The sequence below is a fragment of the Misgurnus anguillicaudatus genome, chromosome 13 (assembly GCF_027580225.2).
Source record: "Misgurnus anguillicaudatus chromosome 13, ASM2758022v2, whole genome shotgun sequence".
NCBI lineage: Eukaryota > Metazoa > Chordata > Actinopteri > Cypriniformes > Cobitidae > Misgurnus > Misgurnus anguillicaudatus.
Window position 1 is genome coordinate 27061884 of NC_073349.2, and position 20063 is coordinate 27081946.

Genomic DNA, 20063 nt, shown 5'->3' on the forward strand with positions numbered 1-20063 from the left:
TGAATGACCTCTGTGTATGAAATGTGCTATACAAATAAACTTGCCTTGCCTTGCCTAAACACAGCTGAAGCAGCTAATCAAGGTGTTCAGGGTTGCTTGATAATTACAGACAGGTGTGTTGGAGCTGGGTTGGAGACTCCTGACCCAGGGTTTAGGAATGCACAGTGTGAAACGTCAAATTATGAATACCCAGGGTTATGTCTTAACCCCTGGTTAAGTTTGAACAGTGTGAAACATGAAAAAAATAACCCAGGATTCCGTTAACCCTGGTTTTAGAATAACCCAGGGTTAACAATTTCAGGTGTGAAAAGCCTAAAAGTTCACCCGGACTCCTTTCCCACCTTCCCACCCTGGACCACCCCCTATGAACTTTTGTGTTTCCCCACCCCCTCCCTTGTTTGTTATTTTTATTGTCACACCCCAATCCTGTTATTGTTATTGCCTGTTTGCCCCTGTTAGTCTTTGTGATGTTCTCATGGTTCCTGTCTTGTATGCAGTTGGTTATGTCCCGTGTTTAGTGTTCCCCCTGAGGAGCGTCTGGTAGCCGCTTCTTAGGAGGGGGTTGTACTGTCAGGACCCGTCAGAATCATGTGTTAAATTGTATCTAGTCTTTGTGTTCGGGGTCCTGGCAGTACCATGATCTATATTGGAAGATACGTGGTTTTAGTATTGGGTTATTATGACCACGCATTTCCCGGGTCTCGTCTCTTTTTCCCCGATTTCTTACTCTTAATGATTTTCAGCTGTATGTAATTTATTTTGTTCCTTTTTATTGTCCTTGTGTTTGCTGTTCTGTGCTCGGGTGTCTTGTTGCATCTTGTTGGTTCCTGTGTTAGTTATCTGTGAGTATTTGAGAGTTATTTAGTCTTGTTTGTTATGTGTCATGTTAAGTTTAGTGTTAGTCTAGTGTTGAGTTTACCCCGTCTTGTTTTGCTTTCCCCTGTTTTGTCAATAACCTACTTATTTTGTCACGTCTGCATTTGGGTTCATTTCTTGTTATATTCCTTACATACCTGGGCGGCTCACCCAAGTAAAGTCAATGTGTGGGTCACTGCATTGACAGTTTATACAATGACATTATAGGTTAATGCTTTGAATGGAAAAGAGGTGTGTCTATCCTACACCATTAATAGGCGCATCTTTCCACATTGATGGCTATTTAAAAGTTGCTGTGCACATTGCAAGTTAAAGTTAAAAATGGTACCTTTTTTAAAAAAGCACTTTTATTGTATCTCAATAATCTCTCAGGACTGAGGAATAGGGATTGAAAATCTAAACAGGCTAGAAAAATGAGGCAAACAAAAAATGTTTCCTTTAATATTCTTTCACACAGGAGTCAAGCTTTAAAGGAACAGTATGTAGGATTGTGGCCAAAACTGGTATTGCAATCACAAAACTTGTGGCTAAAACTGGTACTGCAATCACACAACTGGTGGCCATTACACAAAATGACAACATTAACATCAGTTGAGGGCTGCAACTCCACTTTTTAAATGACAATATCCTGGCCATACCCCTGTTGTCAGTGTTATAAGTTTTTGAAATGAAAATGATTTCTTAATGTCTAGTGACATGTCAGGGACATTTTATGATTAATTGATATAAATTTCTTACATACTGTTCCTTTAACTCAGAACAAACTCACAAACAAATAAGAATAAAAATCAAAGGTGAAAATTACTCTCATGCAATGCATTTTATGACACAGAGAAAAAAATATGTTCCAACAACAATCCCTGAGGTATCTAGCAGGAGATTATCAAAGCAAAATCCGTTAAATATAATCAGACACAATGTCAGCAAGTCTAAGGAATAAAATGATCTATAAGAGCGTCTTTTAGTGGCTGGCACCAGTATGTAAGCAAAGGTAAACAAGTCTCTTTCATCTAAAGATCAGTGTACAGCATTAACTTCTGTCTGACTGACTTGCAGCCTTTAACAGAATATATTTTCTCCTTAGATGGGAAATATGGTATATCTCTGGCAACTGTGTCTGCAAGTTCAGGGTAACAATCCACAGCCATGTTCAAATTGGCCATTTCAGCCAAAACACACTGACGTACATGTCTCATTTCCAGAGGTAGGAAAGGAATAAAGTGATCTATCAGGTGATGATCTATTAGATGAGAGCGCCAAAATCCACCTGTACAAAAGGCACACAATACAAGATACAAGTTACAAAACACAAGCATGCAATCATTGGGACCAAACCTAATAATTTAATTATTAATCATTTAAAAATAAATAATAAGATGGAATTTTTATGTATAATCCTAAAGACATGGCTACACAGCAAAATCACCAGTGTTAAATCAACACTGCTGGTGTTTATATGAGTAACACCAGACCTGGCCATCCCCATACAGAGCCGGCGCCAGACCATAACTAACGGGGGGGCACGTGGCTTCCAACGGAGGGGCGCGCAATTCGCAACAATAACTTGCAAAAATAAGGCATTAAAACAACAAATACAGTGCAAGCACACACTCATACAACTGGTACAGACTGTCAGCTCATTTCCTGTATAAAGTGCAGAAGATCACAAACTAATCAGTATTACCATAATCACTGTTAACGGTCTAGCCACACTTCACATTTAGGCTTACAAGTTTGAGCCAATCGGTGTTTGCTTGAAGTCAGATGGAGCAGGTGGTGCTGGTTCGTTCTAAATGTTCTAATATCCATATTTTACACCATCCATAAAATGCAGCAAAAAAAACCACATTGCTAGTATCAAGTCACATTAATATGTTAAAGACGTAAAGACGCATGAGACGCCGCAATACAACCAGAATACAATCAGAGAAACTGGTCTATTTTAATAAAAAAAAACATATGTCAACTATATTGTTCTCATTTGATTACATTAAAAGTCAGAAAACATTCAATGTTTAATTTATTTTAATTATTCTTGATATATATTAAATTAATGAAAAACTGTGTAGTGGGCACAACAACCTGTTTGGGCGGCACGGCCCGCGAATGCCCCCCCTTGATGCCGGCCCTGTCCCCATATATACACCAGCAGTGTTGATTTAACACTGGTGATTTTGCTGTATACATACTGCTCTTATCATTAAAGACATGATAAAGGATTTCAGTCTCCATTCTCTTACTGTTTATCTGAAGTTCTTCTCTGTCCTTACCGTCTCTCCAGAAATCCAGAGCCATGTTGGCAATCACATTCCCACCTGCATTGCTAAAAATTAAGAGAACTTATGATAACCCTTTGGTCACAATTTTGTGTATTGATATTTAAATCCACCAGTTTGACTTCATCACCTGAGAAAAATGAAGATTGCATAGCGGTATGACACTCCATCTACATGTGGCATGTAGTCCAGAAAGGGTTTTATGGTTTCGACCAACCGTGGATTCATCTTGTCCATTTCATCAAATATGAACATGGACCGAGGACAGCGTGATACATTTTCTTGAATCAACCACTTTAGTTGTGCCTAAATATAAACACATATACCATTTGGTTCAATAGCCATGTTAGTAGGCTATCTGGTTTAAACTTGATTTACTGTATTAATGGTACTGAGTGTTTCATAATAAATATAGATCCATTATAAATTAGAAGATGTTTATTACTATAACTATGACAATAACTAGTTTCTAAAGGGTTCATGTTGTGTGGGTCATATTTCATATATGTTAAGTGAACCTGTCCTTATGAGACTGACCCCACAATAAAATAAAAATGTGTTTGCTTTCTATTATTATTTCTTAATTTATTATTATGGTGTTTTTATGTTTGTTCTTAGAACACTGTTTGTCTGATCAACATTTCTAAAGTAACTGTCTTAAAGGTCCCATTTTTTTGTGTTTTTGAATCTTTTGAATCTATTTATGACACAATTTAGTTATCTTTATACCATGGTCTGTTTAAATACTCAATGTGCCCCGAGAGTAGAACGAGATTCAACGTTGAGTGAAAAGCTCCGCTCGTCAATGTCAGTTCTCACACGGAGGTCCAATCACAGTGGAGGAGGGTGGGACAAATATCACAACAACCAACCGGCGCATTGTACGACTGATAAACAAATCAGAAGTATCACAGTAACAAAAACGCTCAGCTGAAGAAAGCCGGCCCTCAGCTGATAAAACAGCTGGCATTCGGCGTCCTCCAGGCTGTTTCGCCACGTAAAAAAAGCTTTGGTGTGTCCCGCCCCAATGGATGATTTTTGCATATCGTTTAATTTTTACGGTGAATATGGCAATTTTGAAACATGGGCCCAGGCACAAGACGAAATAGAAGACTTGGAGAGAGAGAGAGAGAGAGAGAGATGCGTGCGTGCGTCTCTCTTTGAAGTGCGTCTCTCTCTCTCTCTCTCTCTCTCTCTGATCCTTCTCTTTCAGTTCTCTGTCTCTCTCTTCAAAACGGGCTGATGTCTTCCTTGTTCTATGAAGTCTCTCCTTCAGAAAAACCTATCAAATTCTGATTGTGTAGTTTGTTTGGTGTTTTGTGATTCGATAGCAGCTTAGCTTGCCGTTAGCTTAGCTGGCAACTGACGTATTCCTGTGGGCAGAGTTTAGTAAAAAAAAAACTTTGTACTGACATCATAAAAGCAGGAAGTAGAGGGCTGTAGTCCAAACCAGCTGTTAGCTGTAGGCTTTGAAAGGGGACTTTTGTTAAAGAAAATATATCGCCTGGCATTGAACTTTGAGTTTTATCATTTTACAGGTATTATTTATGCTATTATAGCAACAATACACACTAACTAGGGTTTACAAAATGGGATCGGGAAGAACGTGGTAATGAGTTCAGGGTTAACACAAGCTTTCAGGATTTGTCTCATTCTCTCACTCTGCCAAATAAATCTCATGGCAAATATTTATAGTGAATTGTGGTGGCATTTTAATAAATAAATTGTGTCGATGTGCATCTTCCTTCAAGCCACAGTTCATATGAGGCGTTTTGCAGAAATATGTTGCCAGATGATAGCCTGGGTTTCCCCATGCTGCCTTGCACCCACATTTATTCACGCTGCAAGTCTAGCATGGAAACTATGGACCTTTTTTGACCCTGAAATAGGGAACCAATCACAGAACGGGGAGGGGGCAGCAAGACGATGACAATGTCTATGCGACATACCGAAGCAGTTTTGTTTATCCAACACGGCAGCATACACAAAGTTACTTTTCAATGCAGCCTTAGATAGTGTTCTAAGTAGTTTTGAATGCAAGTTTATTAAAAAAAAAAAAACAACTTTTGGCGTTAAACAATTTCATATCCAAGAAGGATGTTTGGATATGGGAAGACATGATAGCCACAGAGTTTTATAGGACCAACCTGCTAGGCATCGTCATCGATGAAATAAAATTAACTTATAAATGGTAAGTGGTATTTAAGCAATATCGCTCGAGTAGGAGTGTGATATAGCTCTATATCATCACGGCTGTGATTAGGCCAGAGGCACGAGGCCGTAGGCCGAGTGCCGGAGGCAATCACAGCCGTGATGATATAGAGCTATATCACACGACTCCGAGAGCGATATTGCTTTTATACAACAGTTCGACGGCACACGTTTGAAAAACGAAAACTAGAAAACAACAACGTTATTTTAAAAGCCTCTTTGTTTGAGAACTACTTCTTCCGCCACGGATTTGAGGGCGCCCAGAATGACAGGTAAAACTTTCGGCTGCTTTGAATCTCATAACAACTCAATGGACGGAAAAGACGTTTCTTTATATTACCGTTTCTTGGTCACAAAGTGTGGTTTTAAGATTAGTTCAGTCGAGAATGTATATGTATTATATTTAAATCTGCAGTCGATTAGTAAAGATAGCGCCTGTTTGAACGTTTGCTTAGTGAGATGCGGTACGTATGAGAACCAAAACATGAGCGGACGTCAGTGTTCACTCGCCCCGCTGGCCGCCGCCCTCTCTGGGCTGCATCTCTGACAGGGATTCCCTGGCTCTCATGTTGGCCTTGTTTGTTTTTGATCGTCAAAATGAGATCAAATCAGCAGTATTTGGTGTCATGATCAAACTATTACTTGTTTTTTTATTCATATTTAGTGTCTTTTGTGTTGTTATTGTTTTGGCGCGAGGTAAAAGTTAATAAAACTATACTTGTATAACGTTACTATTGCTTTCCCATTTAATCTTAACGCGATACGAGCACTCGATTATTATTAAACTTTGTTCTTGTCAGTACTATATAAAACTGTTTTTTTAAGTGTCAGAGAGATGTTTTTGCATGCTGCTTATAAATATATCAGTGGCGATATCTCATAACATGTTTTAATAGTCACGTCACGATTAAGTAAATGATCAATGTCCACATTTAAAAGCTGCGGTGCTTTTTTGTATAATTTAATGTTTTTTTATTAAAATGTTGAGTTTTAGAACTGTTTTTTGGTCACAAATTTTCTTTGGGGGGCCGCGAAGGAATGCACCGTACACAAGGGGGGCCGCACGCTGAAAAAGTTTGGGAACCACTGTCCTACTGAGATTTTGAAGCAAGCATCGAAGGACACGTATCTTTCCCAGCTTTCCCATGATGCCACGGGAAAGAAATCGTCATATAGACCGGAGACCACCAACTTGAATGATTTCAAATGTAAGTAGCTATTACAAACAAATAACACGGTTCCTTTTGTTAAAATTGCATTTGTTGAACTGAACTGAAGGGTAAACTGTAAATTGTTGAAGGTGTAAAGACGGTATACTAGGGATGTAACGGTATTATATATACCGCCGCAGCCACATGATTCGGTAAAACTTTAGGTCTTCCGGGCATCACATGTATTTTTTTTCGGCCAAGTGGAGCGAGAGGAGGGACGCGGGAACTACAATTCCCATAATCCCATGCGTGCCACTCTGATGCCTCTCTGCAAGTGAAGTGACAATGGCGGAAGCAAAAGAAACACTAATTTTAAATCTGATGTGTGGAAAAATTTCGCGTTCGCTCTGACAAGAAACGAGAAAGGACAAAATGTGATGGACATACAAAAAACGAGTATGAGTAAATCCGTGAATGAGTCATTACACGCAGGGGCTGGTTGCACCAGCTGTGCGTAAGTTACAACGTAGCTTAGATACGACGTAAATGGGCACTAAGTTACAACTTACACACTACTAAATGTTTGTTTTTGCGTTGCACCATTAAACTTATTTTAAACGTAACAATACGTTGTAACTAAATATTTACGGAAGCCTCTGTCCATGAATAACAGTTGGAATAAGATGTCAGCCAGATTAGATCACATCGATGAGCTCGTAATTGATTATGAAGAGCCGCAAGTTCGTCAACGACTTTTCAAGTTTTCAAGAACTGTTTTGTTTTCTGTGTATCCATCAATTAAAATGAGTTTTAATTTTCTTCCTGTTAATTTTCTCCTCCATGTGTGGGATAGATATTTTCAATGAAAAGTGTAATGTTTTGAGTTCGATGTTTTAACGTATGCTTTAACGTTTTTTTAACGTTCAGTTTAGGCCAGTCAAGAATGAGTTTGAAATTACGTGCTGTTCAGACTATTTTCTGTTTAGCTATTATAAGGCTTGTGATTGGGTTAAGAAAATTAGACTTCATATATGCGACAACGCATTACTTTATGAAGAGCTTACGACCTACTACGTTCTGCCTTAAGAACAAATGCTTCAACCGAATAAAGTAGAACTAGAGAGAGAGAGAGAGAGAATGCGCTAGAAAGGGCGAGTGTGCGCGAAAGAAGGAAACCTAAATACATTGAAACACCTTTTACCTTTACCTATTACCATTATATCGACTAATATTTCATTAATTCTGAATTCTCTATCGCCATATCAGTTAAATTAATCTGAATTATCTGAACATTCATGTCCTTGTACTGCTGCTACAGCCAAAGGAATTGTGAGTGTCCTTTAGCTTAAACATTTGAAATAATATAAACAATATTATATTCAAACTTTTGACTGTTTTCTTTAATAACTACACAATACTTGTACTTTTACTTGTAGTATTTGAGTAGTATATTTAAAAAAAACTACTTGCAATACTTAAGTACAAAACATGATTAATACTTTAGTACTTCCACTCAAGTGCTGTGCTTAAATAGCACTTCAACTTCTACTCAAGTCACTTTTTTGATAGAGCACTTGTACTTTTACTCAAGTCTGGGTCCCTAGTACTTTATAGATCTCTGAGTTTAAGTAAGAACTTATGAACAATTGTGCAACCCTACCTTGGTGTTTTTAAGTTAACTGAGTATTACATTCGCAAGTCATAAGTGTGTTACAACAATATACGATTAAATAAGAATAATAGTCAACTTGAAAAATGTTAATTTTCTGAAATAAGACGGTCTTCATGATGTATGCAGCCTACAAATGCGACCTACACTGTAAAAAAATAAATTGTTGGCTCAATTAATTAATTTTTAGTAACTAGTTCCACAGAAATTTTACGTTCACTCAATTTCTGTCTCCAAAGTGTTACCTGGATTGATGTTTTTTAGTTGGCCCAAACTTGACTCAAATATAAAAAAGTATGTTGGCTCAATTAGCTTTATAGTTCATTCAACTAAAATGTTTTAATGAGTTAAATCTTTAAAAACTTACAACAAATACTCTGTCAATTTAAATTTAAGTATTCACTCAATGTTTTATGTGTTACTTCAATTAATATTTATTATTTGGGATTTTTTAATAACATTTTTAAATTATTTATCAAATACTTTATGCTGGTGTTGTTAACAAAATAATTAACTTCAGTCACATAAAAACAAAAGCTTTTAATTCACTTATTCACTTATCATACAGACTGAACATACAGAATTAAGTCTTCTCTAAATAGAGGGCATAAAACAGTCCAAAAAGCACTCCAAAGTCAGTCAGAACATCTCCAGGGCCATTTAGGAGACTTTCTTCAGCCCTCTGGTCTGCCTCTCACATCATCTCCGCTCTGGTTTGATAAACAGAGGAATATAAACACACACACATACATTAACATGTTTAATAAAGCTTGACGGTGAAATACTTTATTCCCTAAAATAACGTTAACGTTAGGACAAATTTCCCTCAGCCATCACACATAATGAAACACTATTTGGCGGTTTTCTCGGACAGGACTTATCACTGACTAAAATAACTGACATCTCTTAACATATGAGTGCTATTGTTTTGTCTCAAAATGCACTCCAGTATTGTATAAGGTTTGTTTGTAAAAATGTCCCAGTTATAATAAAGACTAATTCTAAATTCTAAAGTTCTAAACCCTGTCCGGTAAGTTAAACCACCTATATCCAGGCTATCTTTACTAAAATAGCTCCACTTTACTTCGGACACATAACATAACACACTTTTAAATATATCTTTACAAAAATATCATTACAAAAACGTTGAGTATTTGCGTCTTTGCCGATTAATATATTCTAAAATTAACATTTAATTACAAACACTTACCTGACGTGAACTTGAGGAAACGGCTGATGACTTGTGTCCTGTGAATCAGTAAGTGATTCTGGCTGTTGCGTGCGGATTGATCTCAGATGAAATGACCTGATCCAGATCCTTCCGAGTTAAAACATTTTAAATTCAAAACACGCACGCACATACATGCACACACGCGAGAGCGCGCGGGCGCGCACACAAACGTACGTACACGGGTACACACACGGGTATATTTAGAAGTTTTATTTAAGATTGTTATGATATTGGGACTATTTCTCCACTCGCTCCTTCAGCTCTGAAGTTCAAATTCGCAGGCAGTACGCAGCCCAGTTATAACAAATGTGAAAGATATGAAATATCATTCAACAGCAATATCAATTAAGTGCAATCCTAAAATATGATTTAAAACATACCGGTACACCTTTTATTATTAAGTATAAGAAATTAAAATGAATTAAATCACATGTTTAAACACCACAGAGATATCAGAGCCAGCAGTCGATTTCTGATGGGCTTGCTGAGGCGAGGCTGCGCTGGGCGGGGTGTGAGCGCTTAAGCGCCGGTAATTTTCTGGAGCTCATCTGGAGCTCTTCTCTGTCCGAAAGTGTCCGAGCACATTTTTAAATAGACGCTATCTTTATTAACCGACCGCATATTTAAGCTTAAAGTACATACATTCACGCCTGAACAACTCTTACAATTACATTTTGTGACCAAATAACAGTAATATTATGAGCATTTTGTTGTCAGAAAACATAGCTGTCATAAGTCCACATATTGACCAGATTTGTCTTAATTAGTTCAGTCAACAAAGCCATTCTGATTGTTGACTGATTTGAAAATAACCATTCATTTAATATTTTAAACACAGAATTATGTAGACTTAAAATAATGTCTTCTCAACTAAGCCCAAACAAGAAAATTGGTTTAACTTATATATTTTTGCCCTTCCAACATTTTATTAATTTGATTTTTTTACAGTGTATGGAGGCTGCAGACTGTATTGAGTGAGCTGACCTTTGCTTTCATCTTTTCTTGATTCTACAATCACAACTGTTGCTTTCATAGGAGTACCAAGCATTAGCATCAATAATAATAATAACTAGAAAATGCACTTCCGGAGGAACCGCAAAAGTGTGCTTGCTCTGGTGCGGTCACTAACGTGATTTGTGAAATGTTACATTTTAGAATGTTTTTTATCTTGTGCATCCTCGCATTGGAGTCCCAAGTTCATGTACAAAGTTTGGTTTCAATACGTGAAAGCATTCCTGACACACACACACACACACACACACACACACACACACACACACACACACACACACACACACACACACACACAGAAATGTATACAGGCTTGTAACCAGGGGTGCTTCCAGCATTTAAGGACATCCGGGGCTTAGCACAGACCATTTTATGTAAATACAGGGATAGCTAGCTAGCCTAGAACCAACTATAACGGCTGTGCTGCACATGTTCAGGGTTCGACATTAAGACTTGTCCGCTTGTCCGGGACAAGTGGATTTTTTGTAGGACAAGTGTAAGAAAAAATTAGTTGTCCGACTCCTCTATGAAAAATCCCTTGCTCTGCCACTGATTATCAAAACACAAAAAATACATTATATTATAAAACTTTACCCGGACAAGTGACTTTTGTGCATGGACAAGTGAAACACAAATTTACTTGTCCGAAGGACAAGTTCCTCAAAAAGTTAATGTCAAGCCCTCAGTGTTTTCTTATTACATTTTTTTTAGAATTGTAATTTAAATAATTTTAATTTTTGAGTGAACAATCCCTTTGAAGTGCCATATTTTCACACACTAATTTTGTACATAATATACCAAAAATCCTTTAGTACTTAAGATAATCTTAAAAACATGAGACTTAAAGGTGCAGTGTGTAAATTTTAGCGGCATCTAGTGGTGAGGTTCCAAATTGCAACCAAAAGCTCAGTTCACAGCTCACCCCTCGCTTTTGAAATGCATAGAGAAGCTACGGTAGCCACCACAGGACAAACATGTCATGATTTTGTCCATTAAGACTGTAGAAACATGGTGGCACAAAATGCCGACTTCCATGTAAGGGGACCCTCTGTGTATGTAGATAAAAACATCTCATTCTAAAGTAATAAAAACATAACGGCCATATAAGAGCCATATGAAAGGTCTTTATACACCCCTGATAATATAGTTTTGTATATTATTTTGCATTTCTGTCAAGAGATCCTTCTAAAAATTACACACTGCACCTTTAATGTAGGCCAGAGTTCACGTCACCAAAAGCAGCAGATAAAAGCTGCATTTTATTGATCATAAGCTCATTTTTAAAATAAGCGATAGGAAAGAGCGACAGCAGCACTGATAGCCTAATATCGTTTCATTTCTTTACTATTTATGAATATGATTGTGTGTTGAGCGTCTACGACAGGGCTATTCAATTAGTTTGTCATGAGGGCCAGAGATATATCAGTGATGATGACGACATATACATTTAAACATACTCATGTTGTATTTTGAAACTGCATAACAACAAAATAAGTGCATTGTACAATATACTTTTTTTACAAACATGTATTTTCAAACTGCATACAACAAAACTTGTGCATTGTAATATGACCAAGTAGGCTTTATCTACATCCAGACATGTTTGTATTTTGTATTTTAAAACTGCATAACAACATAAGTGCATTGTAAGATACCCGAGTTCTATTCTTATTCTACATTTAAAGGTGTAAATAAGAGCCATATCTACTCACTTAAGTACACATAACCAAAAGTTTATAATATGGAACATAAAATTGTTTTATGCAGTTTTTTGTCAAAGCTTATTATTTCACAACCCTTTATTTAAACTACAACCGCCATCTTAATAACTGGCAAACATTAGGCTAGCTTCTAATAAGAGAAATTATACTTTTAGATTTCATCAGAGCAGTAAAATCACGTGTATGTTTGTCAGCGCGATATGCATACAGTGGTGCAGGACAGATGCTGGGCTGTGAGCGATGGCCGATTAACTTACTCGTTTAAATTGCATTCTTTTGTGAGAACGATGACTCGCATAATATTTGAGCCTTTGCTGTATGAGCAAGCACAGAGAAAACATTCATTGTGGCGTTGACTAATGAATATGGATGATCTCTGTTCTTCTCTTCAATGGAGCGGGGCGTGGCTCTTTATAAATAATGCAGTAACATGAGAGACGGTACATCTCCCTCTTTTAATACAGTTAACAACGAAGTACAATATTTGTTTTCGATTTCACTTACACCATTTAAAAGCAGACATTCCAAGCATTATGTAGACATTTATCTTATGTTTCTATGAAAACAATTCGTTAAGTTACAGCTCATTTTTCTGACGTGTTTCTGAAAGGACGTCACTAAGAGAGAGAGCAAACCCGCATTATGTTTATTTTCTTAATTTTGCGAAAAGCACAACATTCTGTTTTTAATGGGAGTGGACAGAAAAAATACTAGACACTTTAAAGTTTTAAATGATGTATAAATCATATATGTAAGTCCAAAATCAGCAGAGTTATCTAAGTCTCTTTGCGGAGTGATTGAAAAATAAAGATTTTGCGGCGCCCGCGCCTCTGTCGACCCAGACTGTGAAATTAATGATAAAAGAAAATATTTCCCTCAGTGATTGACAGCATAATGCAATCAATCGTGTTCCCGTTCAACAGTAGCTAAGCATACGATTTAGATATATGTATCTTTTTACCTGAAGATCATGTAAATGGCATATACGCAGTCTTCTGGCAAAAGCTGTGTTTTTAAATGTGTCATACATTTCTGAAAGTCATGACTATTTAAATACACTTGGCATCACATGCATGATTTAAGGTAAAGTGACACTTTTTCGCGTCAATTCACAATCATTTAAATCATGCAGCTGTCATAGAGCCGACGCCAAACGATCACGCGAGCGAGGACGCGATACTGACGCGAGCGAAACTAATACGTTTACAATGTATTACATTGATGAAAAAGGGAATTAAACTTGTCGTGCCATATATCACTGAAATAAAAGAAAGGGATTAAAATATGTCTGAATCATATAATTCCTACCTGTATGTGAAAATGCACGTTCTCCAGAGAGCTCGCGTTGATTCAAGCATTCAGAATATAAAATCCATTTGCAGTTTTGCGTCCGAAACCGCATACTGTATAGTGAATAAGATGAAGTTTATGATTCTAAAAATATGTATCCAGGAATCTGTCCCGCCATTGTTATTCAAACTTTTCCACGGAGCAATAGCCTGTTAGCTTAGCTTCTAAAGATGGCTGCCGCTATCTTTACTTTCTGTCTAAAAAACACGTTTGAACGTAAAGGCTGCCCTCTACTGGTAAAGGCTAATGACATTTTTATTTTTACACAGGTTTTAAATTGGACATTTTAAAGTGAAAATAACAAAATATAGACATGTTACTGCAATGTTTTTTTATCTTGGGCATCTTCACATTGGAGTAAAGAGTTCATATACAAATTTTGGTTAATAAATGTTACAGACATATTGAGATTTGAACTACTTCCTGTTTTGGCGGCGTTGACGCACATTTAGTTTGGGCTGTGGCGCGCAAACGCTTCCGAAAATCAAAAATCCTTCTAGTAACTTTTGTGAGGCTCGGTCCAAGGATCGCGTACGTGGAATTTCATGAAGTTTGGACAAAATTTGTGACCTGTGAAACTTTTTTAAGGTTTTGTGTTCTTTCCAATATGGCGGCCGAACGACATGGATCTGTGACTTCATCCTCTCAAGCAACTTACACCGGTACTGCCCGAACATTTTAAAGTTTGAACGGTGTCTCTGCGTCAAACGGTTTGGTCGCTAGAGCTGACACAAAAAATCTACCCGGGAATAATAATAATAATAATAATAATAATAAGAATAATAAAACTTAAGAAGAACAATAAGTGTGCTTTTGCAAGCACACTTAATAATAAACTAGGTCAATTGAGGGAGTGACTCAATTCTTAAAACCTGACTGATTGGGAGTTGTTTAAAGTTGACAAACTAAATCGAAACTTTATTATTTATTTTATTATATGGTCTAATTATTTTTGTCCTTTTTATGAAAATTGTAAACACTACACTACACTACACTTTGTACATTGTAATTTTCAGTCTTGTTTAATAAACACTTTTTTACCAAGTTTTCCCAAGTCTTCATTTGTTTTTTCCTTCCTGTAAATGTTTCAATAATTACTGTACCGTGGGCATTATACCAAAATACTACCGTACTGTGAATTTTTGATACCGTTACATCCCTATGGTATACTATATTATATTTGTGATTTTGCTGTAAAAAACGTATTTATAGCTAACAGGGGAGCTCCATTGAGCCCACACGTCTGTAAGGTGGATACATTCCACACACATTCTAAACCATATACATGTTAAAGACACGTACCAAATGTCTTTTTAACATCTGTACACTACAGAAATTAATTAAAAACATTTATTTACATGTTATGTTGTAGTTTATTTGAAATGCTGTAATTTCAAACAGTTATTACAGCACTTTTGTATTTCTTGATTTCTGTGCAGTTGCTTGATCGTGGTCTTCCTCATCCTCTGGATCAACCATGTCCCAATTAAAAAGAGCAATATTGTGGAATGATTCGTTATGGGGTGATGAGGTAGATGGTGCACTTAGACAAGGATAGCCCCCATACCCGAGGATGCAGGTGGAAATAGGCTGCCAGCATTCACAGGGCTTTTCCTCAGCACCCTGACATCATACACAATCCCACAAAGTGCTTAGGTGCTTCATCAAAGTAAAGCTGCAGAATTGCCACAGCTGTGTTGAGATGGCAGTAAATATGTGAGATTTTGTTAGAAAAATACATTTGAGTAAAGTTTGTTTCATATGGTAGGCCTATTCACATCCATATGTTTTCATTTATTGTGATGGTTTTATTCATTCATTTATTTATGTTTATTCATGTTCCTTGTTGTTTTCAGTAAATAAAAGGAAAAAAGTAAATAAAACTCATGGAATAATCATTGCTTAACTGAAAATGAATGTATTCACATCACCTCCATATATGTAAGCACAGCTGTCATCTGACAAGTGTATCATGTAGCTGTCTAAGTACAGTGTATAATGTAGCTGTCCATCAATTTAAACGATGTGCGAGGTAGTTTAACCAAAAAGTGCACGATTAATAAAGTTATTGGCTTCTAAAGTAGGGAGTCGAATCAGTGGTTAAAATTACTTTTTCAAGGAGGGATTTACTAAATGTTTGGCAATGAAAGAAGGTTCAGTACCTATTTTATTAGGAACAACTTGCATCTCCTAACCAAAACCTGTAGTATGAGTATTCATTATGTGTTTATTTTCCCCCAAGTGGTCTGAATGTCTAGTTTACTGGAATGTCTTATTGGTAAGTCGTGCTTGCAACGCATGTTGCAGTTAAACTACTGTTTAGCTGTGGCCTGGTTAACTTACTTGCTTAAATGAGTGTAAAAATGTTAGTGTCTGTTGTTGATTTTATTGCTTGGATTAATGATGAATGATGTGTATTGATGTCGCTAATGTTTTGTCAGTAAGTCATGTTAGCACTAAGTCAATCCATGTAACTTGCAATATTGTTGGACTGTGTGGAGACTGTGTCAGTTGACCAATCAGAGCAGAGTAGGCTACCGAAAGGTGGGGTTTAGGCAGACAGTGTTTTACCTTACATGCATTCAAACCTGTTGTTGGGGACTCCTTAACAATGTTAGGAAGCTTAGAAATTGGACCTGACTGGCACTTTAAATTACAGTTGGCTTGTTTTACTAATTTTTGTACAAGAAAATGTGTAATACAATTAAGTATTGGTCAGCATCATTATTTTTGTGCATAAATAGTAAGTAGAGTAGCAATGTAATTCTGGATATAGTATCTTAGAGATATCTTAATTATTTATGTTTTTTCCGGCGGTGTATAGCCGCAACTTTCTTCGATTTGAGCAGCTGCCCGACCTCTCCTTTGTTCAGACACATTAAAGGGCGTGTTGCAGGTTAACCACCACTGTCGATTAATGGGTACATCACATAAATCACTCAAGATATGTATATCATTTTTAAAATGTCTCAAAATGGTCTTAAAGACCACTTTTTTTACATTTTTGGTATTAACTTTTTTTAACGCAATTCGGCAATGACGTCACGTTGGGGAGAAGCCGAGAAAGCCTCAGCCAGAGCCATAGAGATAGATGAGACATTTATTGCTGTTTAATACTTACGTATATAATTTGGAAATCATATATACATCGTAGAAAATATATAATGTGGTATACTGCAAAGTTACCATGCTAATTATTATTTATGATATATGTGGGGATAAATAAAACTTCGCAAATCTGCTGATTTGATCCATTCATGTCCTGACCACCAGGCTAGAGATTTTTAAACATCCTTAATCCACTAGTCTATCAAAAAATAACTAAAATATATTGTTTTGTGAAATAAAAGGATGCTTTGTTATATTGTTTTCAGTGGCGGTTCTAGACAAATTTCACTAGGGGGGCCAAGGAGGGGCCAGTGTTTTACCAGAGGGGCACATTAAAAAATGGCAAAAAATGATGTTTAAAGATTATAGGGGTGATTACAGGATTAAGTTTAAGCCAGGACTATGCCTTAGTTTAATTAGGAAATATAACTAGTTAACAAACATGCCTTACTAAAAACATTACTTGTGTGCATTTTGAAGCAAAACAAAGGACACTGATGTATTTTAAGATATGGCATTGCTAGTTTTTTTGAGGTTGGACAGCTCTTACATTTATTTTGGTCTAGGACTAGTCTAATCCCTGTACGGGAAACCACCCCTTAAACTTTATTTTACTTTACAATCATATACATATTTATTTAATACAAGAGTGAGTGCAGGTGCAAAAGAGGAGCTGGGGTCTCATCAGCTCCCTTGTTCAGTAGTCAGGGCACTGTGGTTAGGTAGTCTGCCATTATGCCAAACCTTAGTTACCTAAAAATTCCATGCAACGCAAAAACCAGTGAGCATTGATGGTCCCCATGTTCCCTTAATGGAAATCACGTGACCTTTTCTAAAGCCCTCCAACCAAAAATCACGCGAGCCTACTCAATAAACTTTATGAAATGCAAACTTTTATAAAGACAAACGTTTGTTTTAGTTTAAATATATATAAACACACATTGCTAGACAGTTAGGGACCACAATCTACTCAATATTTAAAATAATATTTATTTTAAATTGTAAAGATTTTTATATGTAACATTTAATAATATTCCTCCAATTTTATGCACGTATATGTAAGAACATAATTACAGTGCTTTTTACAATGTGTAAACTTTAAAAAGTTAGCGTTAGTTTTTCCGGTTGTTGATGAGTAACAGCTGTGAATGATCACAACGCGCAGCCACGTCACAGGAGAATAAGTAGTGTCCCAATGTCAAGTGAGCTAGAGTCCTTACCAGTGCCCAAACCTGCAGACACATTCACAACATCGGAAGATTGGGAACAAATTGAGACACTCGCCGAGCAGCATCCGCAGCCAGCAACAGTGCAGTGGTTGGGTGCGTCGCTCTAATTTGCCAGTGTAGAACGTTGCGTCGCATTAGTTCCGCTTTTGGCGCTCGCGTGTAAAATGAAAATAAATTTATACTTTTTTATTTGGTCAGCACGGGGTGGCCACAGGGGTGGCCAGTGACATGTCTACAGAGGCACGGGCCACCCTTGGCCTCCGTGTAGAACCGCCACTGATTGTTTTGTGCGATCATAACGAATCACACGATAATTTTATACGCAGAAGCAGCGGTCAGCAGCTGCAGCACACTCGGATCCGACCGCATACATACTGTAATACTGTAAACAGGCGTTCGGCGGCTTTTTACATCAAATGATGTCAAAGGCTATGCCATTTGAGAAGGAACCGCTAATTGATCACCGTATTTTTATAAATCCTGTACATGGTTGGACCTGCCGAACAGGTTGAGCACTTTTATATACTTTGTTGAGCAGAGAGGCTGCACAGTTTGACCAGTGGGCTGCGGGAACCGGCCGCACTACATCACGCCGCCAGACGGTGTTGCTAATATAACTCGTTGTGGGGGAAAGGAGAATCATTGCAAACCGCTGTACTTTTTCGTATTATATTCCGTTTTGTGATACCCAACATCATAAAATACAATGGATAACAGTTTAAATGTTTATTATCAACAAGCAAATTGCACAAATTCGTTGAAAATTTTAACCTGCAACACGCCCTTTAACCATTGCAAACACTGACAGAGGACTGTACAAGGTAGGATTGTCAAAGCTGTTTACACTTTGTATTAAAGTTACTGATGCAATTAGGTGTTAGTGCACCTGTCCCTCATACAAATGCATAAGTTTAGCTGTTTACACTTGGCATTAACATGCGTTTTAGTCAATCGGATCACAAGTGGACGACGTTAATGGCATGTGTAAACGGTGTTTAAAACGTTTTGAGCTCATTTTCATTGATAAAACTAAAGCGGCTGATCTCCGCAGTTTCATTTTGCAAGCATGTTAAAGTCGCGCAATCCTATTTCATAAATTTCGCGCTAAAAATTCAGAAAAAGCTCTAACATATGCATACAAAACACTGTGCAGCATGTTTACTTACAATACAAGTAGTGGACTCTGACATAATATTAGTTTGTGTCCATATAAACTCATCATTACTCCCGCTCGCATTTAAATGACAACAGAGCTTGCCCATTGACAGACCACCCCCTCACAGTATTCAGGACAAAAGTGGTCAAAAGAGACGGATTTAAATATAAGGGGCCCATTTAAGTAAAGAGTTTCAACCAACTCTGAGTTAAAACTTTAACTCTGAGTTGACTTACTCTGAGATAGGAAACTTAGAGTTTCCCTCATTCAGGGTTAACGTACTCAGAGTTTGCCCTTAATCACCTTTCTGAAACGGGCCCCAGGTGTAAACGTGATGTGTCTCTTTCGTCCACTTGTGATCTGATTGACGAAAACACAAGTTTTAAGTTGTGTCTACAAAAATAAACACAGCCATCCATGTACCTGTGACATAAACTTAAATCTAAATGAGTGACAACAATTTGATATTAGTGCTGTTCTTTTGTGATGTTTGCATCATATAGATGACTACTTACACTGTATATGTCGACCTTGTCTTTGTGCGGGAAATGATGCTCAGATATAAATGTGATCAAATGTTTGCTCTGGTCTCCTTTCTCGTAAATGTTTCTTGCGATGATTTTAGCGACATGGTTTTTTCCCACTCCCGTGGGCCCGTGAAAAGACAGGACCAGGGGTTTGTTCGGGTTACTGTTTGTCAAAAATGCTGATACAGATTTCAGTACCATCTCTGACATGATGTGCTGCCCATAGACATTCTCAAAATCTTTCTTCAAACCTAAAAATAAAAGTTTTTGATCATTTAACGTGACATACTGATCTGAACTTGAGAAATGAAGTTTGTAAAAGCAAAAAGACACACGAGATAACACTAAGGGGCGGTTTCCCGGACAAGGATTAGACTAGTCCTAGACTAATATAAATGTGAGAGCTGTTCAAACTGAAAACAACTTGTACTGACATATCTTAAAATACATTAGGGCCCTTTGTTTTGCCTCAAAATGCACACAAGTAATGTTTTAAGTAAGAAATGTTTGTTAAAACTAGTTATATTTCCTAATTAAACTGAGGCCT

General features: G+C 37.1%; 2 protein-coding genes across 2 annotated transcripts in view; both read right to left on the minus strand.

Moving 5' to 3' along the window:
• Window positions 1–1839: 1839 nt before the first annotated feature.
• Window positions 1840–20063, minus strand: part of LOC129430900 (torsin-1A) — a 68244-nt gene continuing 50020 nt past the window's right edge. Inside the window, exon 5 of the mRNA XM_073875509.1 lies at window positions 1840–2143. Coding sequence (XP_073731610.1) covers window positions 1887–2143 — 257 coding nt within the window. The 3' untranslated portion in view covers window positions 1840–1886. The remainder of the gene's footprint in view (window positions 2144–20063) is intronic.
• On the minus strand, window positions 2800–19760 carry LOC141369372 (torsin-1A-like). The gene is made up of 4 exons (XM_073875690.1): window positions 19505–19760; window positions 3283–3458; window positions 3066–3199; window positions 2800–2813 (listed from the first exon to the last, which is right to left on the minus strand). The coding sequence occupies exons 1-4, from the start codon at window positions 19724–19726 to the stop codon at window positions 2800–2802; spliced, it is 546 nt and encodes a 181-aa protein (XP_073731791.1). The 5' UTR covers window positions 19727–19760.

What these genes read in the sequence shown, in the direction of transcription:
- LOC141369372 (XM_073875690.1), bottom strand. Translation starts at nt 19,726, where the DNA reads ATGTCAGAGATGGTACTGAAATCTGTATCAGCATTTTTGACAAACAGT. An exon ending in ACAAGGTCGACATATACAGT is followed by an intron (nt 3,459 to 19,504) that starts GTAAGTAGTCAT and finishes GTTTATATTTAG; the next exon opens with GCACAACTAAAGTGGTTGAT. An exon ending in GCAATCTTCATTTTTCTCAG is followed by an intron (nt 3,200 to 3,282) that starts GTGATGAAGTCA and finishes CTTAATTTTTAG; the next exon opens with CAATGCAGGTGGGAATGTGA.